We start from the raw sequence: 23,111 nt of genomic DNA, 5'->3' as shown, positions 1-23,111 counted from the left end.
CTCATGTTCACTGTTACTAGTTTACTGTGTCTGCTGACTGTGCCAACTTATATTATCATGCTGGTCCTTTAACATGGTAAATTAAATAACAAACTACAGGTATATTGCAATCAGCTGACCAGGGTCCTTTGCCATTTTATTCAGAAACTCAGATCTACGACACTGAAACTGATACAGACTTGCTGATTCTCTTGTCTACTTAGTTTTTACTATTGTCTGTAAGGGATCCTAACAGACTGTCATCAAGAAGTGGAAATTTCTCCTGTTTCAAATGAAATTATTGAGATTTCTAACCAAACAGCGCTGAGCAGGAAATGTGTGACATAAGGATGCACTAACTTCAAGGGAATCATGTTTCAGATGGACAGGGAAAATTGCCCCTCGTAGCAACAGTAAATTGTATCAAGATAGGGCTGAAAGTACTAGGTTAATTCAAACACCATATCGGTTCCATCTCTACATTTACAAAGTCTGTTACAGATTTCTGAGTATTCCGAAACTCTAAAAAGCAATAGTGACTTCAAGTTTCATAAATCTATCCTACCAGCTGATCTTCTGGTGACCATCCAGCATATTGGAGATATGTTTCTTCTTCAGGGCCTTTACCAGGAGGATTTAAAAATGTTTGCTCACTGGTAAAATAAAAAGAGCAAACAATTTTAAATTCAATTAACATTAATCAAAGTCAATGTTATCTCATTTAAACAAATGTTAGGAGCATACATTGTCTAGATAGTTGAAGTCACCTTAAAGTGCAAAGAAATGATGCAAATCCTTTCACAACAACGTTTGAATGGACATGTGCCTATGATTTTCTATTTATTGTTATTCAGAAATGCTATTGTAAAACAACTAAAGCAATACTGACTGGTTCTCTTGGCATGTATACTTAAAGATTACAAGTCCTGACTAAGTAGCAAAAATTATTGTCATGTAATGTTATACTTTTCACTATGATGTCACTTCTGCTTTGAATTTTATCATCTATTTTTCTGTTTGACATTGGGTTTTGTCTTTCAGTAGTTACCACTGATAGCGGAATACAGTGGCTACCCCTGCCTACAAGAAGAACATCACAAACATATGCTGGATACTCACCGTCTATCCAGATCATAAATTATGTAAACTGCCAAAAAGGAATGCCTGTACACCTGTATCTCCTTAGTTGCCAGCAGGGCATATCTGAAATTTGATGAGAGTGCGAAGCGTGTCACACCCATGTCACTCTGTGGAGAGAGACAAAAAGAAAAAGAGTAAAGTCAGATGAGCTTGCGGCAGTTCAAGAAATAGTACAGTCTTGTCTGGGGTTTCACCATCATACCATGTAATACAGAGTCTTTGAATTTTACACTGAAAATGATATTAAGATCTTTCCTCTTAACTTGTGTATCACACTGAAGGTGTTCACTGCAATGGATACAATTACATATGGCCTACCTATGAGCCCAAACAAATTGCCTTAATAAGGGCCTAAAAACCTTGCGACATTTCACTTTAAGTAATGATGTATCAAATTATTTCTTGAAATGGCAATGGTAAAGGCTGTAATACACCAAATGAATGGATTTGCAATGCAATTTGGTGACTTTATTGAATATCAAAGGTTGTAAATTGTGACAGAGTAAGAGCCGGGCTGGAGAAATTACAGAGTGGATATTTGATTTTCTGCAGTCTAATGTGTGGGCATATCAATGATACAATAGTCATCTCTCTACCAGCATGGCGACCTGCAAGGTATGATCTGGAAAGATAAAGACATGCACTGGCAGTGGTTTTCTTCATCTATCCCGGTAAATGCACTGGCAATGAGATCAATCCAATTTGAGTTGAAATAACTTTGAAAACAGCGATGACTACAGGAGTAGGAACTAATATGTGGGTCCCTTGACGAATCAGTGCAGTGGTTACAGAATGGAAAAGGAGTAAAGTGCTAAAATTGTTTCCACAACTGAATTATTTCATTAAGCTCTGTTTGTCTTCTATTGCTGGTTTAATTTTTCACTTCATTGTGCTAATGTACACATGGCGGAAACAGATCAGGAAATTGTCTGCCAACATCAATCTACATCTAATTCTGCCATTTCTTTGCTGAAATCTTCAAATCTGCAGTTACATCTACAGCCAATCATTGGCATACTTTATGTCCTCTTTCTATCATTTTGGCATAATTTTCCACATGTTTATGCTTCCGTCCTAATTCACTGAATTTCCCCTCATTTATCTATGTTATTTTGCCTGATTACCAGACTTTCAATGTCTAAATTAAGATGAAATGTTGCCATTTGTAGACTTTCTCATTAAGTAAACGTTTTCAACTTTCCTGACATTAACAAGTAATAACAACTAATTTTGCAGATAGGCAGCACAATTTTCATGCATTTATCACAAATTACATCGTAACTTTCTCTGGTTCCTAAAATCAATGTAATTACAGAAATCAAAGCAGTTACATTTCAAATGATGTTGAGTAATGAACACAAAATGATCACAACATAGAAAAAAGCTTTAATAGTTTTCATTCAGTAAGCGATGGATTACGGACATCCAAGCTTGTATTTGGCAAGACTTGTTATTTATATCCTTCATTTCCATCAAATGACAAAATAAATAATGCAAAGTTTACTAATTAGCAGATGTAGAATTTCCTTTGACCTAAACTGACTGGTAAAAGCTGATACATTTTTATGATGTTGCCTGCCTTTAGATAGTTCATACTGCATGGCATTAGAAAAGTATAGTTTCGAGTTGCTATTGAATTATTGAATGGATGTGATACGCTTCTCCAATTTCAGTTTTGGAAGATATCCACTTCTTACATGGTCACCTGCATGCTGCAGGCTATAAGCATTTGACAGGATGCTCAGTGCACAGGGTGTAACCAAGCCCTGTGGATTGTGTTTAAAAATTGAAACATGCTACGCTTGATAATTCTTCAGACATTTCACTCCTGGGTGTGCTTAAATATTAAACACATGGACTAGGACATTCCTGATGTCCAGGGACAAAATGATGATTTTAGCTTTGTTCGTTCTATCAAACACAAAATCACAACCAAAGCCAGACAAGAGTAAGGTTAGGTTGTATTATAAAGCTACTTGTACCGGTATATGAACATATAGTTAACTTATATTGTAAAGTTAGCCATAGGTATGCTCAGATATGCAGCTATATTACACATCTGAAATAGCTTTGTTAACATAGCATCTGTAGACCAAACTCATCAAAGCCATCAAATTCTGAGTAGTTTTCTTCAAATCAACGTGCTATTGCAATTTTAAAATGGTACACATTTATCGTTAGAACTAGATGATTATCTCCATAAGTAATGTACATTTTCCATCTACACGTCACTACTACGTGTTTATCTTTGAAAAGGGAAGGGCTATTTACTTCACTTGGTAATTCCTTCCAGATATAATTGCTGCATGCTGTGTGTATACAGTGGTAAACTTGTAGGATTGAGTATACAGTGTATGCATTACAGTAGATTGAAGAGCTTTGAGAGTTGGAATAAAACTATCTGGGCAGGATGTTATCTCACAAGATACGAGTGTTCGATTTGCATCCAATGTGATCCACAGTAAACAGTGTGTGAGGAGAACATGGGTATTTTCATCCACTGAATGTACCGGAATACACCTTCAACATGGATAATTTCTGTCTGACACAGGTATTTAAAGAGCAATTTCAGATGAAGCAGCAAAGTGCAGTCATACATGTGTATGGCACAGTGCAGTTCATCAACTACACATTATTAACAAATTGGAATTTTAATAATGCAATTTTGTATTAGATGGTACAAACGCTTGATTACACACAAGCTTTGCATGGTTGAAAACAAGTGCTAATACGCTGCACACACCTAATGCTCTCATGCTGCTCATGGGTTTCAGCTATATTGAAACAAAATTGCTGTGTGACAAGGTTGATGTAAGGACAGAAACTACACGGATGAAATATTATCAGGGTGAGAAGTTTTGCCACACTAGCAGACCTAGGTCTAACCCTTTGGAAAGGAAGTAGGTATTTTCACACTTAAGACCAGTAATTGTTTCAGCATTTGATTCAGAAATATACAATTTATAAATGTGAAAATTTGAGAGATCTTTTTGAAAATGTCATCTGAGAAAAGTTGAAAGTGAACATTCAGAAAGCATGTAAACCTGTATGTATAATGAAATATGACCTAGGCTCTATTAGCTTTTGTGAAATTGACAGAACAATTTATCATTATGCCAATTGGATATTATTATTGCATTGAATAATTGAGATAGAAACAGCAAGTCTAATAGAAACAGCAAGCCTAATGAATATTGGTACCAAATGGAGATATAAGTGATTACTAATTCCAGCTGTAATGGAATCATATCTTCTGAAGTAACAAGTAAACTTTGATAAGAATTCGATATAAGGCACTTTACGAGTGCCATTTGTGCACAGCTCACCGCGATGTCTAAGTATATTGGTGTTTTATCTGCAAACACTGATGGGGAGAGTCTGATTGCAACTGTGTAAATTCTAAATGTGAGAGAACAGAAGATTGTGCTTGTTCCTATAAGAGTCACACTCATACCATACAATACTTTATGGAATAATTAATCATTTACCATCACTTTTTATATAAATCTATGTAGTTTGGTTTAGTTAATTTGATCAAGCAAATACATCATTTTTTTAATAACGAGTAGAAATAAGTTTCCTTCTGTTAATTGCTCAGCCTCGTTAATGAGTTTCCAGACTGGGCATAAAGGCCAAATGTGAAACAGACAATTTGACTTTGCTTCGCATTCAACTTTCATGTTAATATTAACATTCATACAAAAGTAAAGCTATAATTGTGTGACGCATGAATTTGAATTCGTTGGTTGAACTATGTCTACAAAAGTTGTATTGTCTTCTTTGCTAGTTCAGTAGGTACAATAGGATGCAAGTTTGAATCTCATGGAAAAGTGATTAACAGAAAAAGTGAACATACTTTTAAGGTAAAGTTAAGAAGGTATTGTGGATGCAAGGGGTTGGATAATAAGATGTCAACTCCTAAAAAATGCAATCTGTTGGCACAGTGCTGATAACACATGCCTTTTAATTGACAATAAATAATGAAGAGAAGAAGCGGGTGGTTTGATAATCTACATGAAGAAGATAAGATCCAAGCATGTTTTCATCAATTTCTGATGATCTCTTCCAATGCATACCGTCTACTAAAGTGAAGTGTTGCCCACATCATTAACTTTAAAAAAGTCAAATTTCACTCACAGGTAATCTGTATTTATGGTATTGCTCAGAGCGCAAACGCAAACTGCATGCTTATAAAAAACTTAAATCAAAGGCATACTTTAGAATGTATGCAATTAGTGAACTGTAATAAAACGACTGCACTTGTTACACTTACGCTGGCTGTCTGCCGACACCTGCCATCTACAGTCTGGGCAACTATTGCAAGCACACATCTACTCATAAATCTTGATAAAATATTGCCTTAGCCTGAACTAGAGCCCAAGCACAAACCATCTATCAGACTCTTTTTGACGTAGTAAAACAATTTCACTGTTTATAGTCATATCACTGTGCGGCCATTTAGGGTACTCTTAGATTGTTGACAAAGCGCCCATGCAATTTAGCCAATCTACTGATTCATTTTGGCATTTGTGTAATGCCAATCTATACGGGTATTACTAGCGTGCCCCAGAGAGATTTTACTGAATGTTATTTATGGAATGCAAAAAGCTGAGTTTTATGCAAAAGGGGAGGAGAATTGAAAATTGAAGTAATGAGAACTTACGAGCGTCCTATTATCAAGGAGCAGAGTTGGTTCCTTGCTTTGAGTGGAAAGTTTCATCAGATCTCCCTTCTCATCCCGATATGCAAATGCTTCCTCTGTTTCAGAGGTTACCCAAGCTCCCGACACCAGCCGCGCTTTCATATCAGCATCAAACATGTCCTCAAAGGTAAACTTGTTCAACGTTCCAAACTCTAAATCTGTGAAGGTAAGACAAAACCGCCAGGAAAGAAGACCACAGAAAACAGAAAAAACAACAGAAAGGAAAGAAAAAAAATGGAAAGCAAATGGAGGAAAGAAAAGAGAAAGAAAAAAAAAAAGAGGTTGGGCATCGTTAATAGTCAGTATCACACACATGCATGTCATTTACATCAATGTGTCAATCACATTCCTACGTTTAGAATTTATTAATATTGTCAAATTCTAAAAAATGCGATAAATGAATAGCAAATTGACCTGTGTAAACACAACGCAATCATTAAATCTACGGTGCAATACTTTTCAAAGTGAGGACGTTTAAACATTACTTTTTCATGTCAATGAATCATTGTGTTTTAGTGACAGGGAGGGCATGGGCAGTTGTTGTTGGACGGTTGAAATACACCTGTTGCAAATGACACAATGGTGAATTGAAAACATGATTGATACTTTTAGTTGTTCTATATGATTCCCAATTTCTCAGAGTAAATCAGATTCATTTTTGTGTGCAAGCTAAACCTATGATGTACGGGTAAACTACAAAACTATAACTTAACTTGTAAATGATTTTGTATTCAAAAACTGTAGTGTGTGTGTGTGTGCTGGCTAACAACAAAAACACTTGGACAATTGAGTATTTTTTGTTAGTTATGCTTATCCCTGAGAACCGTAAATTTCTTGGATATTAAACTAGGCACCATATTTCATTATCTGTCTTTATTCTACTATTTGTTATGTATTATATTTTAACTTAGATGTTTCATAACTATGATAAAAGTTTATTGAGAATCTCTTTAAACAGAAAAGCTGCCAGTTCTGTATTTTAAAGCATGATTCCAAGATGTTCCATTTGATGTTTCTCATAAAATTCATGAAACATATCTTGAGAGAATGATGGTTTTTATTGTGTTGGCAAAAGTGAAATTGCAATATATGGCAATGGAAGTTTCAAAACGTTTTGAATATGACAATGTAATTGCTGAACCAGGTGAAAAGCTCATCTGAACAATTTATTTGGACTGTTTTTATAAAAGTGAAAAATAAGGGCATTAAAAGAATTTGACATCTTGTTAAATTTAAAATAAATTTGAATGCATGCTTTTAAAGTACAACCTGGCAAGTGTTAAAATTTTCAACAGAAAAACCTCTTATGGAAAAAGTTTACCCCGCATTAAATGGCAATCTACGCATGATCTATGTGAGAAACTTGTATACTATGGAAAGGGAAAAAAATATTTAGTATACTTGAAGAGTCTGTTGAGGAAAAAAAGCTGTAATTAAAGTTTCTGCCACCAAAGACATGAAACAGACATGCAGTCACTATGGTTACATTCACATGCACAGATCACATGACATGGATTTGGATATCAATTGATGGCAAAAGTGGACCAATGGTATTGGTAGAGAGTATGAAAAGTTATTCAACCCCAAACTAGTACAATACCATGAATCCATATTCCAAAATCACTTCTTGTAGGCTGTTTTTTAATGAGAGACGGAGAGTAGAATTATTAATCTATGATTGAGGTTATTACATATATGCAAAAGACTTAGAAAATCTTGAGACATTGAAAATATTACTTACTCACAAGAAGAGTAAATGCAGCACATTTAGGAGTGTTCACAAAAAGATTTGAAAAAAAGAGAATTAATTAGGCCACTAATGTTTGGCAGTGACCTGGAAAAAAGTTTTGACGTGATTATATATTTTTTTTGAAATGTATTTGGAATAAGCAGGAAAAGATGGACGAGAGAAAGATTATGATAAAAAGGAGGGAAAAATATGAAGAAAAAAACAAATGTCAAGTGAAAAGTGAACTGTCGAAGCATGATTTAACAAGTTTCTCAATTTTCATCTTAGTTTGTTAGAGGATGAGTATGATTTCATACTCAGACATTTATTTGACATAAATAATATGTATAGTGTAGATGGGTATTTTGTTATCAGGACGAAATTTGAGAGAAACACTTTTTAACTATTGTAAAGAATTGACTGAGCTTATTTTGTATGTTTCATGTTTCTGCCTGAATTTGAAACACAATATGTACACAACAACTACTGCTCCACTCATGTTTTTACAGTTTTTTTCTGATTTCTACCAGAGATACATGTCTGAATCTAACTTAAGAAAGCACTACCGGTATGTTAATATGGTTTCCTTTCTAATTTAGTAATTCTTGCGCAATCATTAGCATCAATTGTTTGTCGATGCCTTATCTTCTACACATTCAAATATTTTATTTCTTCTAACACCATATCAGCATATTTGCTATCTGGTAATAATTTTGAGAAAAAGGCAGAATTACGTAACATGTTCAAGGCTACTGGGCAGGATGATCTCAAATTATAATGCTGATGAAACACTTCTGCCAAATCAACTTTATTCTATCCGTCTCGGTTTCCCAAAATAATCCAAGCACTCACTCACATTTGCAAATAAATTGCATGGCTGTTTTGGGTGATCTTTGAAGATATTTATCATCTCTGCAGTGAAAGTTATTTGAAGACATGTAGATGGTGAATATAATCAAAGCTTAAGAATAATGCTACTGATAGGCATATGAATTGCTATCACCTTTAGTACAAAGAGTAACTTCTCCTGCTTTTTTAACATTTGAATGTAGCGATACACAGTTTCTGTTATACAGTAAACTTTAAAATGGTTTTGTCACAATGCTCATGGCATGTGCACCAGAATATAACATGTCCACATATGGAATGGGTATTGTAATGACAATATCACTGATCCTCAAGGCACAGCTTCACTCGATAGGAATCCTGAGAATGTTTCTGTTGAATCAATAACATTGTGAGTGCATGCTGAATTTAATATCAGAAGCGCATTAGCAGCAAACTTATCTGAAGATATATAGACGTCAGAGAAACAGCCAGCAGGCTTTTTGTCCAATAAGACAGCTTTACTTAAAAACTGAACTTTTATGTTAGGTTTCCACATCGCCCAACATTCTCTCAGTTATCTCTTACTAGTTTATTTTCAGGATTTGAACATTAATTCATCCTAGCGATGTTCTTTTTGATTAATCTGCAAGGCATGTAGTAGAGCTTTGTCTAATACAGTAATGCAATGCCTTGGTGACTTTTAGAATATCTTACTTTGACTTCAGATTTACATTGATTAGACTACTTTTTTGTTCTCAAGCAAGAGAAACTAACATACAATTATTAGGAAACGTAAAGATGAAAAAATACACTGAAAGACATTAATCATCAGTATGCACATTCCTTGCTTGTATTCTCATGTTTCAATTAGCGGCATTGTGAACACACCTGAATGAATACACCGTGTTGTTTGAAGTTTCCGTGAATCACAAATCTACAGCTGTGTACTGATTAGCAGCTAGTCACACTATGAACATTCTAATTGGACTGGCTACGTTCCTGCTCACAGTTCCATACAAAGTAGCAGCTGAGAATCTCCAAAGGGAACGGTAACCTTTCGAATTGCCCTGAAACTATGCCGGCATAGGAGAAACAAAACCGCTCTTCTTGTGTGAACAAAATAACAAAATACAGAAAGCCGCATGAAAATAGCAGAGACTGACATTTTGATCACAGTAGCTTTACAATAACACCCTAAAAATCTCTCTGTATGAACACCTCTTGAGATTTTAACAAACACTTTCTTTGTTTTTGTGTGAAGAGCAGAGAATTCCTGGAAAATAATGAGTATGACAAAATACCAAGTTCAGGTTTTCATAAAACAGATACCGGCATTAAGTAAAGACATGTCTTGTCCCTTGTGAGATTATTTCTGGTTTTGCAGAAAATTTAATATTTTTTCATCTCTGAGTAAACATATGTTGACAAATGACTAATGGTTGTCTTATAATGTTGAGGTTATGTATTATCTCTCCTTAAAATTCATAGATTTTGCAACTAAAATGCTGCAAATACAATGATAATTGAGATACATCTAAAGTAAGGCCATGCATTATGTCCTTGTAACATGTACAAACCCTGTTTGCATTGTTTGTGTCTGTACAAAACCCAAATGTTTTGAGAAATTATTGACATAACTTGATCACAACAGAACCACATCAGGAGTGGTGAGATTGACAGCCCCCAAGTGAATAAATGAACCTTGTAGTCAGCAAATATGTGATGTAAGGTGTTCTGAATGGAGTGAGCATATCCTGCCCTAACGCTAAAACCGATTTTATTAATTTTTTCAGGGTGATTAAGGAAAGGTCAATAATTATCTGACTAAAATGGTATTTCTATACTATCAAATGATAACAATTGAAGAGTACCGGTACTGAAAAACTTGAACATAATGCTGACCATAGCTGCAACTATGAATTTTCAAGGACCAGTAAATTTGAAGAGCAAAATTGAAAGGAAAATGCAACCTATCAGGAACTGACACAATGTGAATGGTTTCTGACAGTTTTTTACTTTGACCTTTTCAATTATTTACTTGACTCTGAAAATGATGATTTGCTGTTTTTCTTAAAAACCGGGGTTTGTATCAAAATAGACACTCAGAACACTGTAGAGCTTTGCAAGTATTTCTGGTACCCTTGTAAAATCGCATATTACCACAGATTATTTGAAGCAAATACATTGGTTAATGTTTATAGTAATGATTTGAATTCTGCAAACATCCAGAGAAAACAGGTATTGTACAGTTCAAAAGTGGAAAATGGCAGAAAATATAATCAGATTACTACGGAAGGAGTAAACATTGTAAGCCGTGTGGAGTAGGTGAAATTCGTCAAGGATACTGGCGATATGCTTTGAAATATAACTCCTAGCTGTGCTTGCATTTTCATTTTGTCTGGCTTTCCTGTACTGTCAAAGAGTCTTCAGAATTCATAGCACAGTCACAGCAGGGTCTTTTGTCATCATCATACCAGCAAACAGCAAGCTACAATATACCCTACAGCAATCTATTAGGAGGGAGTCCATAGATAAAACTTTCCATCAACCAGAAAATTGAGCAAGCGAGATAGCTAACACTGGGAGCTTCAGGCCAGCCACATAAGTATGCACACCAATACAATGCCTCTTCTGAGATTTCGATCAGTAAGATGAAAACCACATCTGTGATCCATTTTCATAAATCTTATGTTTTGGCCAAGCAGAATCATACATATACCATAGCAGTACTATTGCAGCATATACTAGTATCTATTAAACTGTAGTCCTTTTCCTTTACATTCACTACTGTCAAACAAGACAGAAGTGAATGTAAAGGAACTTCAAAGGATTGAAAATTTCACGGTTTCTTTCAGAAAAAGGAAGATTCTAATTTTCCTTTCCCTCACACAACTTTGCATGCCATTTTTCATTGAACGAAATGTTGAAACCTCCTGTCACTCAACACACGTTAATAAATAAATATGTAACTTAAATTAAACTAAACAAGTCTGTTGCTACTTCTCCTTTCCAATGATCATATCTTTGTTTGCCCTTATCATCATGATATTTGCAAATATGCTGAAATGTTGAATTAAATTTAACTGTATATGTAAATTTACATTAGCAGCATTTTCCACAAAGCAATTAATCTATAATTTGAAATGGGGTTGGCCTTAGGCTGGTATTGATTTCTAGTAATGTCCACTCAAGTGGGTTCAGGCACATGTACTGGTATAATGTGCCTATTGTTTGCAGTCTCTCTGTACCTTGATTACAAGAGAAATCCAATGTGTTTGAGAATGGTTAGATGGCTTAGATGAAATGCAGTAATTGTAGCTTGAGGTCAAGAGAAATCCAATGGTGTTTGAGAATGGTTCGATGGCTCTGATGAAATGCAGTAATTGTAGCTTGAGTTCAAGAGAATTCCAGAGAATCTCTAGATGGCTCTGATGAAATGCAATAACTGTAGCATCATAAAAAACAATTCCAGTGTGTTTGAGAATGCTTAGATGGCTCTGATGAAATGTACCACCACTGTCTAATGTACATGCTTTCAATTGGAGGAACTTTGATGATTGGCTGACATGTTTAACAATTGCTAATTTAAGGAAAGTGCTCTGAAGAACACAGTCACATATACTTCGTAGAATAAAAATATGAACAATCTCATTCAATTTCAAATCTTCTAAAAATAATTCCATGCAGTAATTTATTTGTTGATGCCATGGCATTAAAACTCATGGAACCTATGCACATTGGCATTTTAAAACATCTATCCTTACTACCTAAAACTCATGGAGCCTATGCACATTGGCATTTTAAAACATCTATCCCTACTACCTACCCAAGCCATTCACTTCACACTGTGCTGCATTCATCTTTTTCTGTGGCAAGGCACTGATGTATCATTCTGGCCTGTGACTTTGGGTAAATTTAGCAACTGTGATGTATACAGAGTCAAAATTTACTGTGCACATACCTGTACACTGAAACAAAATGACGAAAAGCAAATTCTTCCTGTAAAATATTTTTTTATTATAATTAGTTTGGAATGTATGAGCATTTAAGCTTGTTTTCTTTGTTGTGTAATTTTTGTCATATTCTAGGTAATATGTCACACAACTTAAAAGTTTTGGTACAGTAGTTGTAGCAGCTTGTGCACATGAAGGTGGTAAGGCTTTTGCATACAAAGCTTTTCCTATGAGACAGAACTAAAACACAGGACAGCCTATCTTGCTTTGCACCATGTGCAAAGCAAGATAGGCTTTGTCTGATAATCCATATAATTATAACTGACTTTTTATGAAATCTGCATGTCAGACAACATTACAGATCCTGGAGAAATATCACCATCACGTTGTTTGTTTTTATTGACTAGACCGTAGAGAAGACTGACATGAAACAATTCCACAACAAAATATAGATGACATGGATGCGCATTGTTGTGACACACAACAATCAGAAAATAAATCCCACATTTTTTTGTGCAAGGAAAAGCTTGGCTTGTGCATCTTACAACAGTGAATAAGGAAGACATATTATTATGATATATATTTTCACAGTTTGCATGTCACACAAACTTCTCCTGATAACTCATTGATAACACACTAGACATGAGAATGACCCCATTTGGAATTTTATCTATTCTGTAATCACAAAGCTATAATTAGAATGTTTTACGATTCACTTAAAATATAGGAGTGAAAATAGGAGGGGCTGCTTGAATTGTTATACGTTCACTTGTTGGACCCTAGGTTCTGGCTAAATTTTGTAACCCTAGATTCTGACTAAATTTTGTAATACTTGGATATTAGATATCAATAAAAGACATGTTTCATGGCTGTTGTAAATTGACAGAGACCTTGAACAACCCTTCATCACTTCATTTCAAAGGAAAGTAGCTGCCAATCAACAAGTCCTCTGCACATTCCATCCGTATCAATCGACAATAATTAGCAGAAAGGTGACCAATGAGAAGTGGCTCATACAGTCATTATAAACATAGCTGGCTCATAAAATCCTGCTGACATCCATCATCACCATTTCACCATGGCAACTATGAAACGTGATACCAGCATTCTTTTCAGTGACATGAATTCATCACAGTGTGAAATAAATGGCTTTTCATTTGAACTTTTCACTATTCAACATGTGAACAAATCATCTAGGCTTTAGTTACATACACTGGATGCACCAAAGGACATCCATGTATAACAAATGAGGGTCATTAATTTTTACCAATGAACAAATATCAAATCTGTATTAAATGTTCAAAAATATGAAGCCAACTGTTCATGGGGTAGTTGACTTATGAGCATTGTTGGTACATGAAGGCAAGCTGTGCAAGTAATATAATCAAAGAACCTACGGTAACATTTCAATATCAGTAAAAAGGCAGTTAGGTTACTATGTATATTTGAATTTTGAAAAAAAAAAAAAAAAAAAAAAAAAAAAATATATATATATATATATATATATATATATATATATATATATATATATATATATATATATATATATAATGAAATGAAATGATTAATTACAACAAACATTTAAACCTAAATAAATCCAAAAGTTGACCATTACGATGGTTTACTGTTTTCAAAGTAATGGCACTTTGTACTGATTTGTAAAATTATGACACAACATTCATAGAGTTGTTAATCTGTACATGCTCAAATGTAAATTTAAACTAATGCTCAAGAAGACTTTCCTTTCCATATAAACATGTACATCTTCACGTTCATTGTTGAAACAACCCTTGTATTACACAATTACACAACCTTACTTGAAATCACAAGAGACCAGTTAATTAAATTTGTATTGATTATACATGTTCGGTCTGAGAAATCTACAGGAGAAATGTGTTGAAATTTGTACACAACTAGTGGGGAGGTGTTAGCTGCCGTGATTGAACTGAAAGAATCTATGTTCTGAAGCACATTTACAACGTGACAAATACAGTCAGTTTTGCTACCTTGTTCTTGTCCACTATGATTTAAAAAGACAAATGTCATTTTGTGAATAGAAATGTTTATTATGTAATAATTGCAGTTTGGTACTGTTGTTCGAGGACCCTACAACATGTTACTCTTGCTGCCATCCTATGCAATGATATGTGATAATTCAATAACTTTGTATGTGCTTTGTGAAAAAATATGCAACTTTCACAGTTGAACTTGATATGAAAATGATACAACTATGCTAAAATTCCTTATATTTGTTGTAAAATACTAAACACTTTCAGACTTTGATATTGAGAAGAACTGATTGGAAATATAATAGTGAACATTACTTTAGTGAATAAGATTAGTTAGTCTCTGTTCATATTTAAGATCATGCATGAGACTTATTCAAAAAATGTTAAATTCCATTTATATGGCTTGAATTATTGTTGAATTATTTATAGAACAAAACAGAGGAGAGAGGTAGATTAGGAAGGCAAGGCTAAAGTTGTAAAAAGAAAATTATTTCTGAGATAGAATATTATCAGTGACAGGTATAGAACACTGAAATATTTACTGAACACAAACAGCATAGAAACAGGAAACAGTCACTGTATCAAAGCCACATGTGACTCCAGAATGCATTGCAGCTTCTCTAAATCATTGTTTTAAAATACAAACAAATTTTCAGCTTTCATACTGGAAATTTCTGCATGTCATTCCTAAACTATATTTAATATTACATTCCGTAGGTAAACACTTTTTGCTGGTTTTTACACCATGGAGATTCACAAATATCATATGATTGCACAATGCATTCTGGAGTTGCATGACCTTTGAACTGAGAAAGAAAAAAACGGATAACAAAATCTGCAGGGAATTGGTTTTACGGATCCACAGCAGAATCAGAAATGCAGAATGTCAAGACAGGACAAATACCAACAACGACACAGATCATGGAAACTTTGATGCACACAAAGAAAATACAGAAAAGTGTAGGAGCAAAATTAATTTCACCAATTTCATATTATCACAAAAAAGGAAAATAAGGTCTAAAGAGTACACTCGTGGTGATTTAACAGTGATCACTGAGCAAAGATGACGGTTTTCATACAGGCAGTGAGATTCAACATTGTTTCATGCAATTATCTCCATGAAAAAATACATCGATATTTGTTGTGCAGAGATCATCATGAAAGACAACTGAGTTTGTGGTAAGTGGAAGAAGAAATCCCCACAAAATGCACGGAGGATCATTGAATTTTTTGAAGAGCTTGTGCTGGCTTGGAAATGTAATTGTATTGTTGGAATATATCACTCCACAATGATCACTTCAAATCTCCATATACTTACTTCATGATTTAAATTTGGACGTAAAAACAAACCATGCATGTTCACATCCAAATTTGAAATGTGGCGAGATACGATTCGGAAAAATGATTGAGACTGTAAAAGGGATTGATAAGAATTGATGTTACCTGGAGCGGAAAGCTTGACAGCCACTGCAACACATGAAATGATGACAATAATGACAAGTAATGCTATGATTATTCCACGCCAGTTCCGTTGAGTGGGGTTACTGCCAACAAGCTCCTGAAATCAAGCAGAGAATAGCAATCAGGAATGGTAGGACAACTATAATAGTTTTCCCCTGGAGTTTGGGGTTACAAAGAAATATCATCCCAAAACCATCCACTTAAAACAGAATTCAGCACATCTGAACACTGAATATTTGGATAACATAAAGAATGGGACACACGCACACACACACATACAAACACACATCCATATATACATACATGAGCATATGTTTATAGTCATAAAAAATTAATACACAATGTTTATTAATATGGTATCATCTTTTATTTACCATACTTTAGAATTTTCATTGCAATACATTTCCTGAAACATACTATATATTGCTTTCAATTTAAACAATGTGAGGTTGAGGGATACGTACAATGCACAATAATTGTTATCATATCATATTCTACTTCTAATATTGATACATTCATCCTGGTAATGTGATCCTGCCCACCACGCATTATAAAACTGGCAGATATATGATCCCATTTGTCAGTAAAACCCTAGCAAGACTGAAGATTACAGCTACCTTTCCTGCCAATTAGTGTCAGGTAAGTGAACACCCTTTGTACAGCCCTTGCGGATAAAGTAACAACACTCTAGAAAATGGAGATGAAAGAAGCCCAGTGATGTTTTCAATACAAAGGACACTTCAACACACCAATTTTACTTCTGTATGTGCAATTCACAAGGGAACTCACCGGAAAACACATTCAAAGATCCATCAGCATGGTTCATAAAGTTCAAGTGGTAAATTTATTAGACTTCTTCTAACACTGATGACGACATTTCCTATTTTCCTTCATTGCGGAAGAAACACACATACATAGTTGCCGAGATAATTTAGTCTAGCTCAGATTAGAGATTCAAGTAAATTTCCTGTCGTTTTGGGGCAAACTTTTCTCTGAGAAATGTGGCAAGTCGGCGATAAGAAATAATGACAATGAAAAAACAGTGTGCAGACACCTACTCCAGCAATACAGAAACGCTCAAAGTTTTACAGTGTCATGAGACTGACTCAGTCCAAACAGTATCAGGTGCATAATTATGACCCTGTTGAAGCCGTAACAATCATACCTGTACATTTCTCTCATTAAAACAGTAGTAACTGTACTCTATCCGATTACAATTAACAACATACATACTAATTGGTGAGCGATTACACCATCCATGACTGATAAAAATTAATGAAATACAGACAGCAGATGGGAAAACATGTAACTTAAATTAATTGGACAATGCTTGATGAATTTTTCATTTGTAAAATCTTCATCATTTACAGGTCAAAACATGGTGGGCAATACACCATTGGTTTAGACTTAAAGGCTACAATATCAGAATAACATCCATATCTGAAGAATTACTGATAACTGAAGCAAAAGGTAGTCCTCATGAAATGCTGATAAGCGTAGTGGTGGTATGTGTATGTTAGATGTCATTTGGTCATGATTGAAAATACAAAAACTAAAGTGTCTAAATTATCTGTTATTGCAGTTTGGGATTCACAGCTATTTAGGAATAATTACATGTATCACTTTTTGCAACTGTGTGACATTTATTAGGTAGAAATGCACCAGCTGGATTGATTGGTTAAAATCATGGTGTACGTCAACTTTTTTGTTTTCATTTGTCAACTCTCACTCAAAAATTAAAAGGAAGTCAAAGACAATGGTCCTTCCTTTATTATAGCCTGAACTTTAAACGTGTATCTCTGTAGTACACTGAAACTACATATTCCCAAGGAGAATAGAAAAACAATACTACGGAGAGTTTTTACAAGAGATTAATATTAACAATGGATAAATGTATGCTCTCTCAGAGAACAGGAAGGCATGCGAAGACATATTTGCTGATAAAATCTTTAGATAGCCTTACTCTGAAATATGTAAAACTGAAAAGAAATGCAAATTGTGGCAAGGGTATAGGATGGGTGACAGTAATTGGTATGAATTTTGTACAGCAATCCTTTGATGAAACATTATTGATGATTGTAATATTGGTCCGCCATTATACTTGTTATAATTAAAGTACATTTACATTCCAATCAATACGGGCGAAAAAGATCATTCATGACTTACGCACACATGTTATGAAAGAACCTCACAAATTATCTGAAATTTAGAAATACAGTGACATGAAGACTCCTCTGTCTGTAACCACCAAGTAATGCCGGGTGTTCATAAATGATGGGCTAAGCCTGTCTAAGATGTCACACCATCTGCCATGTAGCTATCTAAAATTCATGGCAGGAAGTAGTCCCAACAATCAATGTTGTCAAAAAAAGTCTTGTCAATATATTGGCTCATTAAAAAAGCAAAAACAAAAATCAAGCAATTGACCGACTCATTTTGAATTGCATTGTAAGAGCAATTCATTTGCATATGATTATGAATATTAAAATGTACACTGCCCCAGATGTGTTGACTATGAATCAGTCAGTGCACATTTGACAGGTGGGCAGGACTAGATCTAGCAAACTGCTGACACAGTCTGCCAACCATGTTAGAAACAGAAGCTCAACCATGCCAATCTGATGGCTGATCATTTGGTTAGCTGGTTTGGAAGTAGACAATTTCTTGCTGAACAGAAATAAATTTGTTCTTTATCACAATGGAATAAAACTTTCCCTAGATAGTTTTCAGAGCAGATCACAGAGGTTTATTTGCTTTTCTCCCTTGGAATAAAATTCCACTTCTCCGATTGCTACTAAAATCGTCTCCATTTTGGTAGTTAGGGTATGAACACTTGTGTACCTTCAAAGTACTTTTAACATTTAATGTCATTTTCTGTTCAACACTAAAACCACTGATAGTTGTGACTCCTTCCACCTAAACCATTAGATCTTTTTTGATAGGCGGTACTGAGTAGACCATAATGCCTGAACAGATGTTTTAAGAGCAGAGAAACACTAATCATATAACTGACCATAGATACAGTGCGACAAGATGGTCTCCATTACCACTGTTTCCATTGAATTTTCAAAAAACAGAGAATTCTAACATTCTTAGCAGGGTGAGATGACTGTAGATACAACACATTGAACTGGCATTTGAACTCAAAGTCCACTTTTTGAGAGAACAACAAAAACTATGATAATTTTTAAAAAAATATTGCCACAAAATATCAATTTTAAACGGTAACATTGAAGCACTGTCCTGCTTGCTGTAGGTGATATATGATTATTTACTTTCGAATAAAGTTGGTTTCATGACTGTTTAAAACCCTGTACTTTGTGTGTGGGAATTCATGACTGTTTAAAGCTCCGTACTCTGTGTGTATGAATAAATCATACAAATTCATTACTGCCTGCACAATGAATGTTTTATACAGTATTTCTCATTAATTTCCTGACAAGCTTTCAATTTGCTAGTACTATATAATTCAACAGTAACAGCTGAATAGCAATTAGGAGCATTTAAAGATGGACAGAAGTTAAAATCATTTTATTATTCAAACAAAGTCATTTTACAGCTGTACACTGATGTATTGCACATATACCGGTACCTAAAACAATTAATAGATGCTATCGTTTAATGAAACAATTTCTGGAACTCCTGAGTATAACATTTTTTATCAGCCTATGGAGAGGACAGTTGTCTAAATTTGTACAGATTATAGCTCACTAGAGAGAAAACAGCTATCATTTTGGGTGCAATTATGTTTCATACTATGAAATCTATTTTACAAGAAATTGACACTCTGGAAAGGCATATAGATGACAGTTTTCTTATAGGGTTTGCCAGAGAACCTTATGAGAACACAGAAAATCAGATTGACATATAACTTTGAAGTTTGATAGCAGAATATCAAATTGATATCTGATAAATTGATTGGTGTTTGTAGGAGAGGATGGAATGTTCCATTGGTATAATTTCATCAAACATTAAAAATTTTGTTCAATACCTAGACCAGCCATAAGCAGAGAATGTTGTTAACATACTACCGGTATACAGATACGTAATTTCAATCCATGATATATGGACAGGTGAGCTTGAGGTTTGCAATGCTGTATTCACCTCACTTCTATGATTTTTCTGTAATCAATATTCAAATTGACTGAAAGTTAAAAAACTTGCAATATTGCATCCCCACCAAAAGTTCAAACTGCAAAATGATTGGACAGGGATTTCTCCATTGTTCATTTTCTGCGGCACTATAATAAAAGCAAATAATGCTTTCTGTATTGCTGTACACTATTTGCCAATATGACAAAACAATAAGAAAAGAGAGTTTACTTAATGCATGAAATTTCTGTAGATTAGGGCAGAAACTGGATGAAGCATTACAAGTACTTGTAATGTTTTGATAGAAACACAATACAGACAAAAGACAGTGTGTAATTGCAATACGATCCACGATTCTTTTGCCTTACACTTCTCAGTTCACAGTTTTTGAAGAGAACTTTTTGAAAGACTGGTTTGGTCAGTATTGAATGCTCATCTGTAGATGTTTATTCATCATTTCAGTGTTGCATTGTAAAATCAAACATTGAAAATTTGTTGTGAAGACTGACAAAGTCCCTTGCTACGTTTTGACAAAGTGGGAATAGAAATAGGGAGGTATTTTCCGCTTTTATGATAGTTGCTTGCAAATCCATAACTGCAATATCAGATTCTAGAAATTGAATGCTGCAGAAGGTTTAACATGTAGGAAAGAGATCTACACTGTTTTGTTACTTGCCAGGGTCCAACATCTGTTATGAACTCATTACATGTATTATACTGGTAGCCACAGTGAAAGGGATAGGCCATGGTGTTATTTGATATTACAATAATTATGATCAACCTTTTTCAATTGTTTAGATGAAATTACAACTTGCTAATGGCATGTTCACACATTACTTAATTGGATCGTTTGATTGATAGAAATGGTGTGAGCCAAATATAGAGATGTGAGGGAAAATCTGTTTGATTTTATTATTTCATCATTGATGTACAAAGCTTGCCTGTATCTTTATTCTCATTGTATCACAATTTTATATCACAAAAATAGCTTGTGCATATCTTTCCCAAATATCTGTATGCAAGACCTGCTACAACACATTCCTGCTATTGCAACTGTGCAAATACTTCTAAAACACCCCTATATGAGATTGGTTCATTCCAATATTTTACAAACCTCTTGTGGTTTAACTAACATTGCATTATCCTACCAGTAACTTTGAGTTAATGGTAATTTGACAGCTATGTGAGATGGAGCTGAATAGAATGAAATGAATACCTTGCATTTATATAATTTACAGAAGGATAGAGCAATTTCAAAATTCACTTTTGGCGTAACCGAATTCAAATTGCTACAAAATGCACTGTTAAATAATCCAACACATAGCATTAATTTTTCAGATCATACCCTGTTCTACCTCGGATGTCTACAATATCAAAATACCGTATCAAGATGAAACTGACTCTGACATAAATTGCTTATCTTTTACTGTCTGTAATAAATGAAAATTTGAAAACTTTAAAAAAACGCTTCTTTGAAATGATTCATGTATAGATACGTTATCACCAAAACATTGTTGTTTTCTGTATACTTTGATATAACACTATAGCCTGCATGTTTTAAATATTTTCATCTGTTTTACAACTTATTTTCTTTCTTGGACACTAACAGCATTTTCACAATTAAACTTTAGAGAAAGTGTGAAGTCGATACAGTGTTATACAATGTACTGGTAGACACATTTAGGAGTAGAAAATTACTATCTCTTTGTGTTGAACTGAAGCATTATCATCTGGTGGTCAAGACAAATTTGAGGCTACAAAATTGAGGTTCATATTTCATGGGTATTGGTCATTTTGACATGTAAATAGCATCTGCCAGAAGCGAGATTAGGGATATCGGAAATTATCTTCATGATAATTACAGAAATTGACAGAAACCTTCAACATCTATGGATTAGTTTAATGATCCAAAACCAGACTTCAATTTCACCAGCCACCGTTGATTCTTTGTTTTCAACAACACACCACAGATGATACTGTAGATGGCTCATGAACAGGATACTTCATTTTTTCAGGAGAAGAAAGATTGTGCAAAAGCTTTTGATAACCAGTAAGATATACCTACATTAACCTGTTGGTATGAGGTTTTATCCTCAGAGCCAGAATGGTTGTGAACTGGAATAGCAGACATTGTCCGTAGAAAGTCTCCACACAAATTGTACTCGTTAAGTGGTGAATTACACACACACGATGCAGAATCCAAACTCCAAAGAATTATCACAGAATGGAAATCCTCACGTATAGATGCAGATATTCCTCAGTTCAACACCTAGATACTGCTAGATGTGGCAACTGAACTCTACGTACTGTTATTCCAAAATAGCAGCCAAAGTCCAGGCCCCACACTTTCCCTTTGTGGATCACACAAGTAAAAATATGGCTACAGTGGTCTACTTAGCAGAAAACATTAAACAGATTGGGCCAGCCAGCCATATGGAGCATACAGTGTGCTTACACTGCCTTACAGGCATCTGTGTGCCGTGTTGACACCCAGTACATTGTATTATTATAGCCTTCAATATTAATATCGATAATAACAAAGGGCTATTTTAATCCCTCTGAAAGGCTACACGATAGCTAGTTGCTACGTCACTGAAAGCGGCATTGTTCTTAAATGAATTAATGTGACATATTAAAATTTAACTTTGTAATTATGAAGAAGTACTAATGAAAACCTAAATTACAAATTATATTAACTAGAAAATTTTAGCCCTATCAAAATTTTTTGTGACAAAGTGCCTTTTTTCAGACAGGTGAAATCACTTTGTGATCTGAATATAAAGGAACCTGGAAACAACTTTCACAAAATATCAGTTTACTAGATGGCAAATATATGTTTTGGATTGCCTTATATCTTGGATATCGTGGAAGATTTTAAAAGGAACAACATGAAGGAAAAAAAGCTTTGAAATCTAAGAAGTCGTACCTGTTTCTCAAGATCAGGCATAACTGCAACTGAAGAAAGAAGAAAGTCTTGAGAGAGACAATGAACAGCTTTACGAAAAAAGACGTGGAAGAGAGAAGAGACGGAGAAGATGCGGCTACTCTAACCATCAGAAGAAGGATTGAACACAATGTGCCTTATCTATGGTCTATATTATACCTATTAGCTGATGAATCCTCTCTGTGACGTTCAGTTCATTAACATTGAGACTTTCTGGGCTTCCTGGGAAGGGGGTGGGGGTTTCTTGACCACACATGAAGACAAGTGCACATTT

General features: G+C 34.6%; 1 protein-coding gene across 30 annotated transcripts in view; it reads right to left on the bottom strand.

Annotated features, from left to right (window-relative positions):
• The window catches only part of LOC139143248 (A-type potassium channel modulatory protein DPP6-like), a 390,979-nt gene that overhangs the window by 26,060 nt on the left and 341,808 nt on the right, over positions 1-23,111 (bottom strand). For 15 of the 30 annotated variants that reach the window (XM_070713415.1, XM_070713419.1, XM_070713407.1 and 12 more), the window contains 4 exons: positions 15,784-15,898; positions 5,783-5,979; positions 1,099-1,226; positions 545-632 (listed from right to left, as the gene is read on the bottom strand). In XM_070713415.1, the coding sequence (XP_070569516.1) occupies positions 545-632; positions 1,099-1,226; positions 5,783-5,979; positions 15,784-15,898 (528 nt within the window). Of the gene's footprint in view, positions 1-544; positions 633-1,098; positions 1,227-5,782; positions 5,980-15,783; positions 15,899-21,958; positions 22,391-22,819; positions 22,961-23,111 lie in introns of those variants that run through there. The other 15 variants (XM_070713417.1, XM_070713409.1, XM_070713414.1 and 12 more) reach the window with 5 other exon arrangements.

This window comes from Ptychodera flava, chromosome 11, assembly GCF_041260155.1.
Source record: "Ptychodera flava strain L36383 chromosome 11, AS_Pfla_20210202, whole genome shotgun sequence".
NCBI classification, from domain to species: Eukaryota; Metazoa; Hemichordata; class Enteropneusta; family Ptychoderidae; genus Ptychodera; species Ptychodera flava.
The sequence above is the reverse complement of the archived record's forward strand: the minus strand, read 5'-3'. Positions and strand labels throughout refer to the sequence as shown.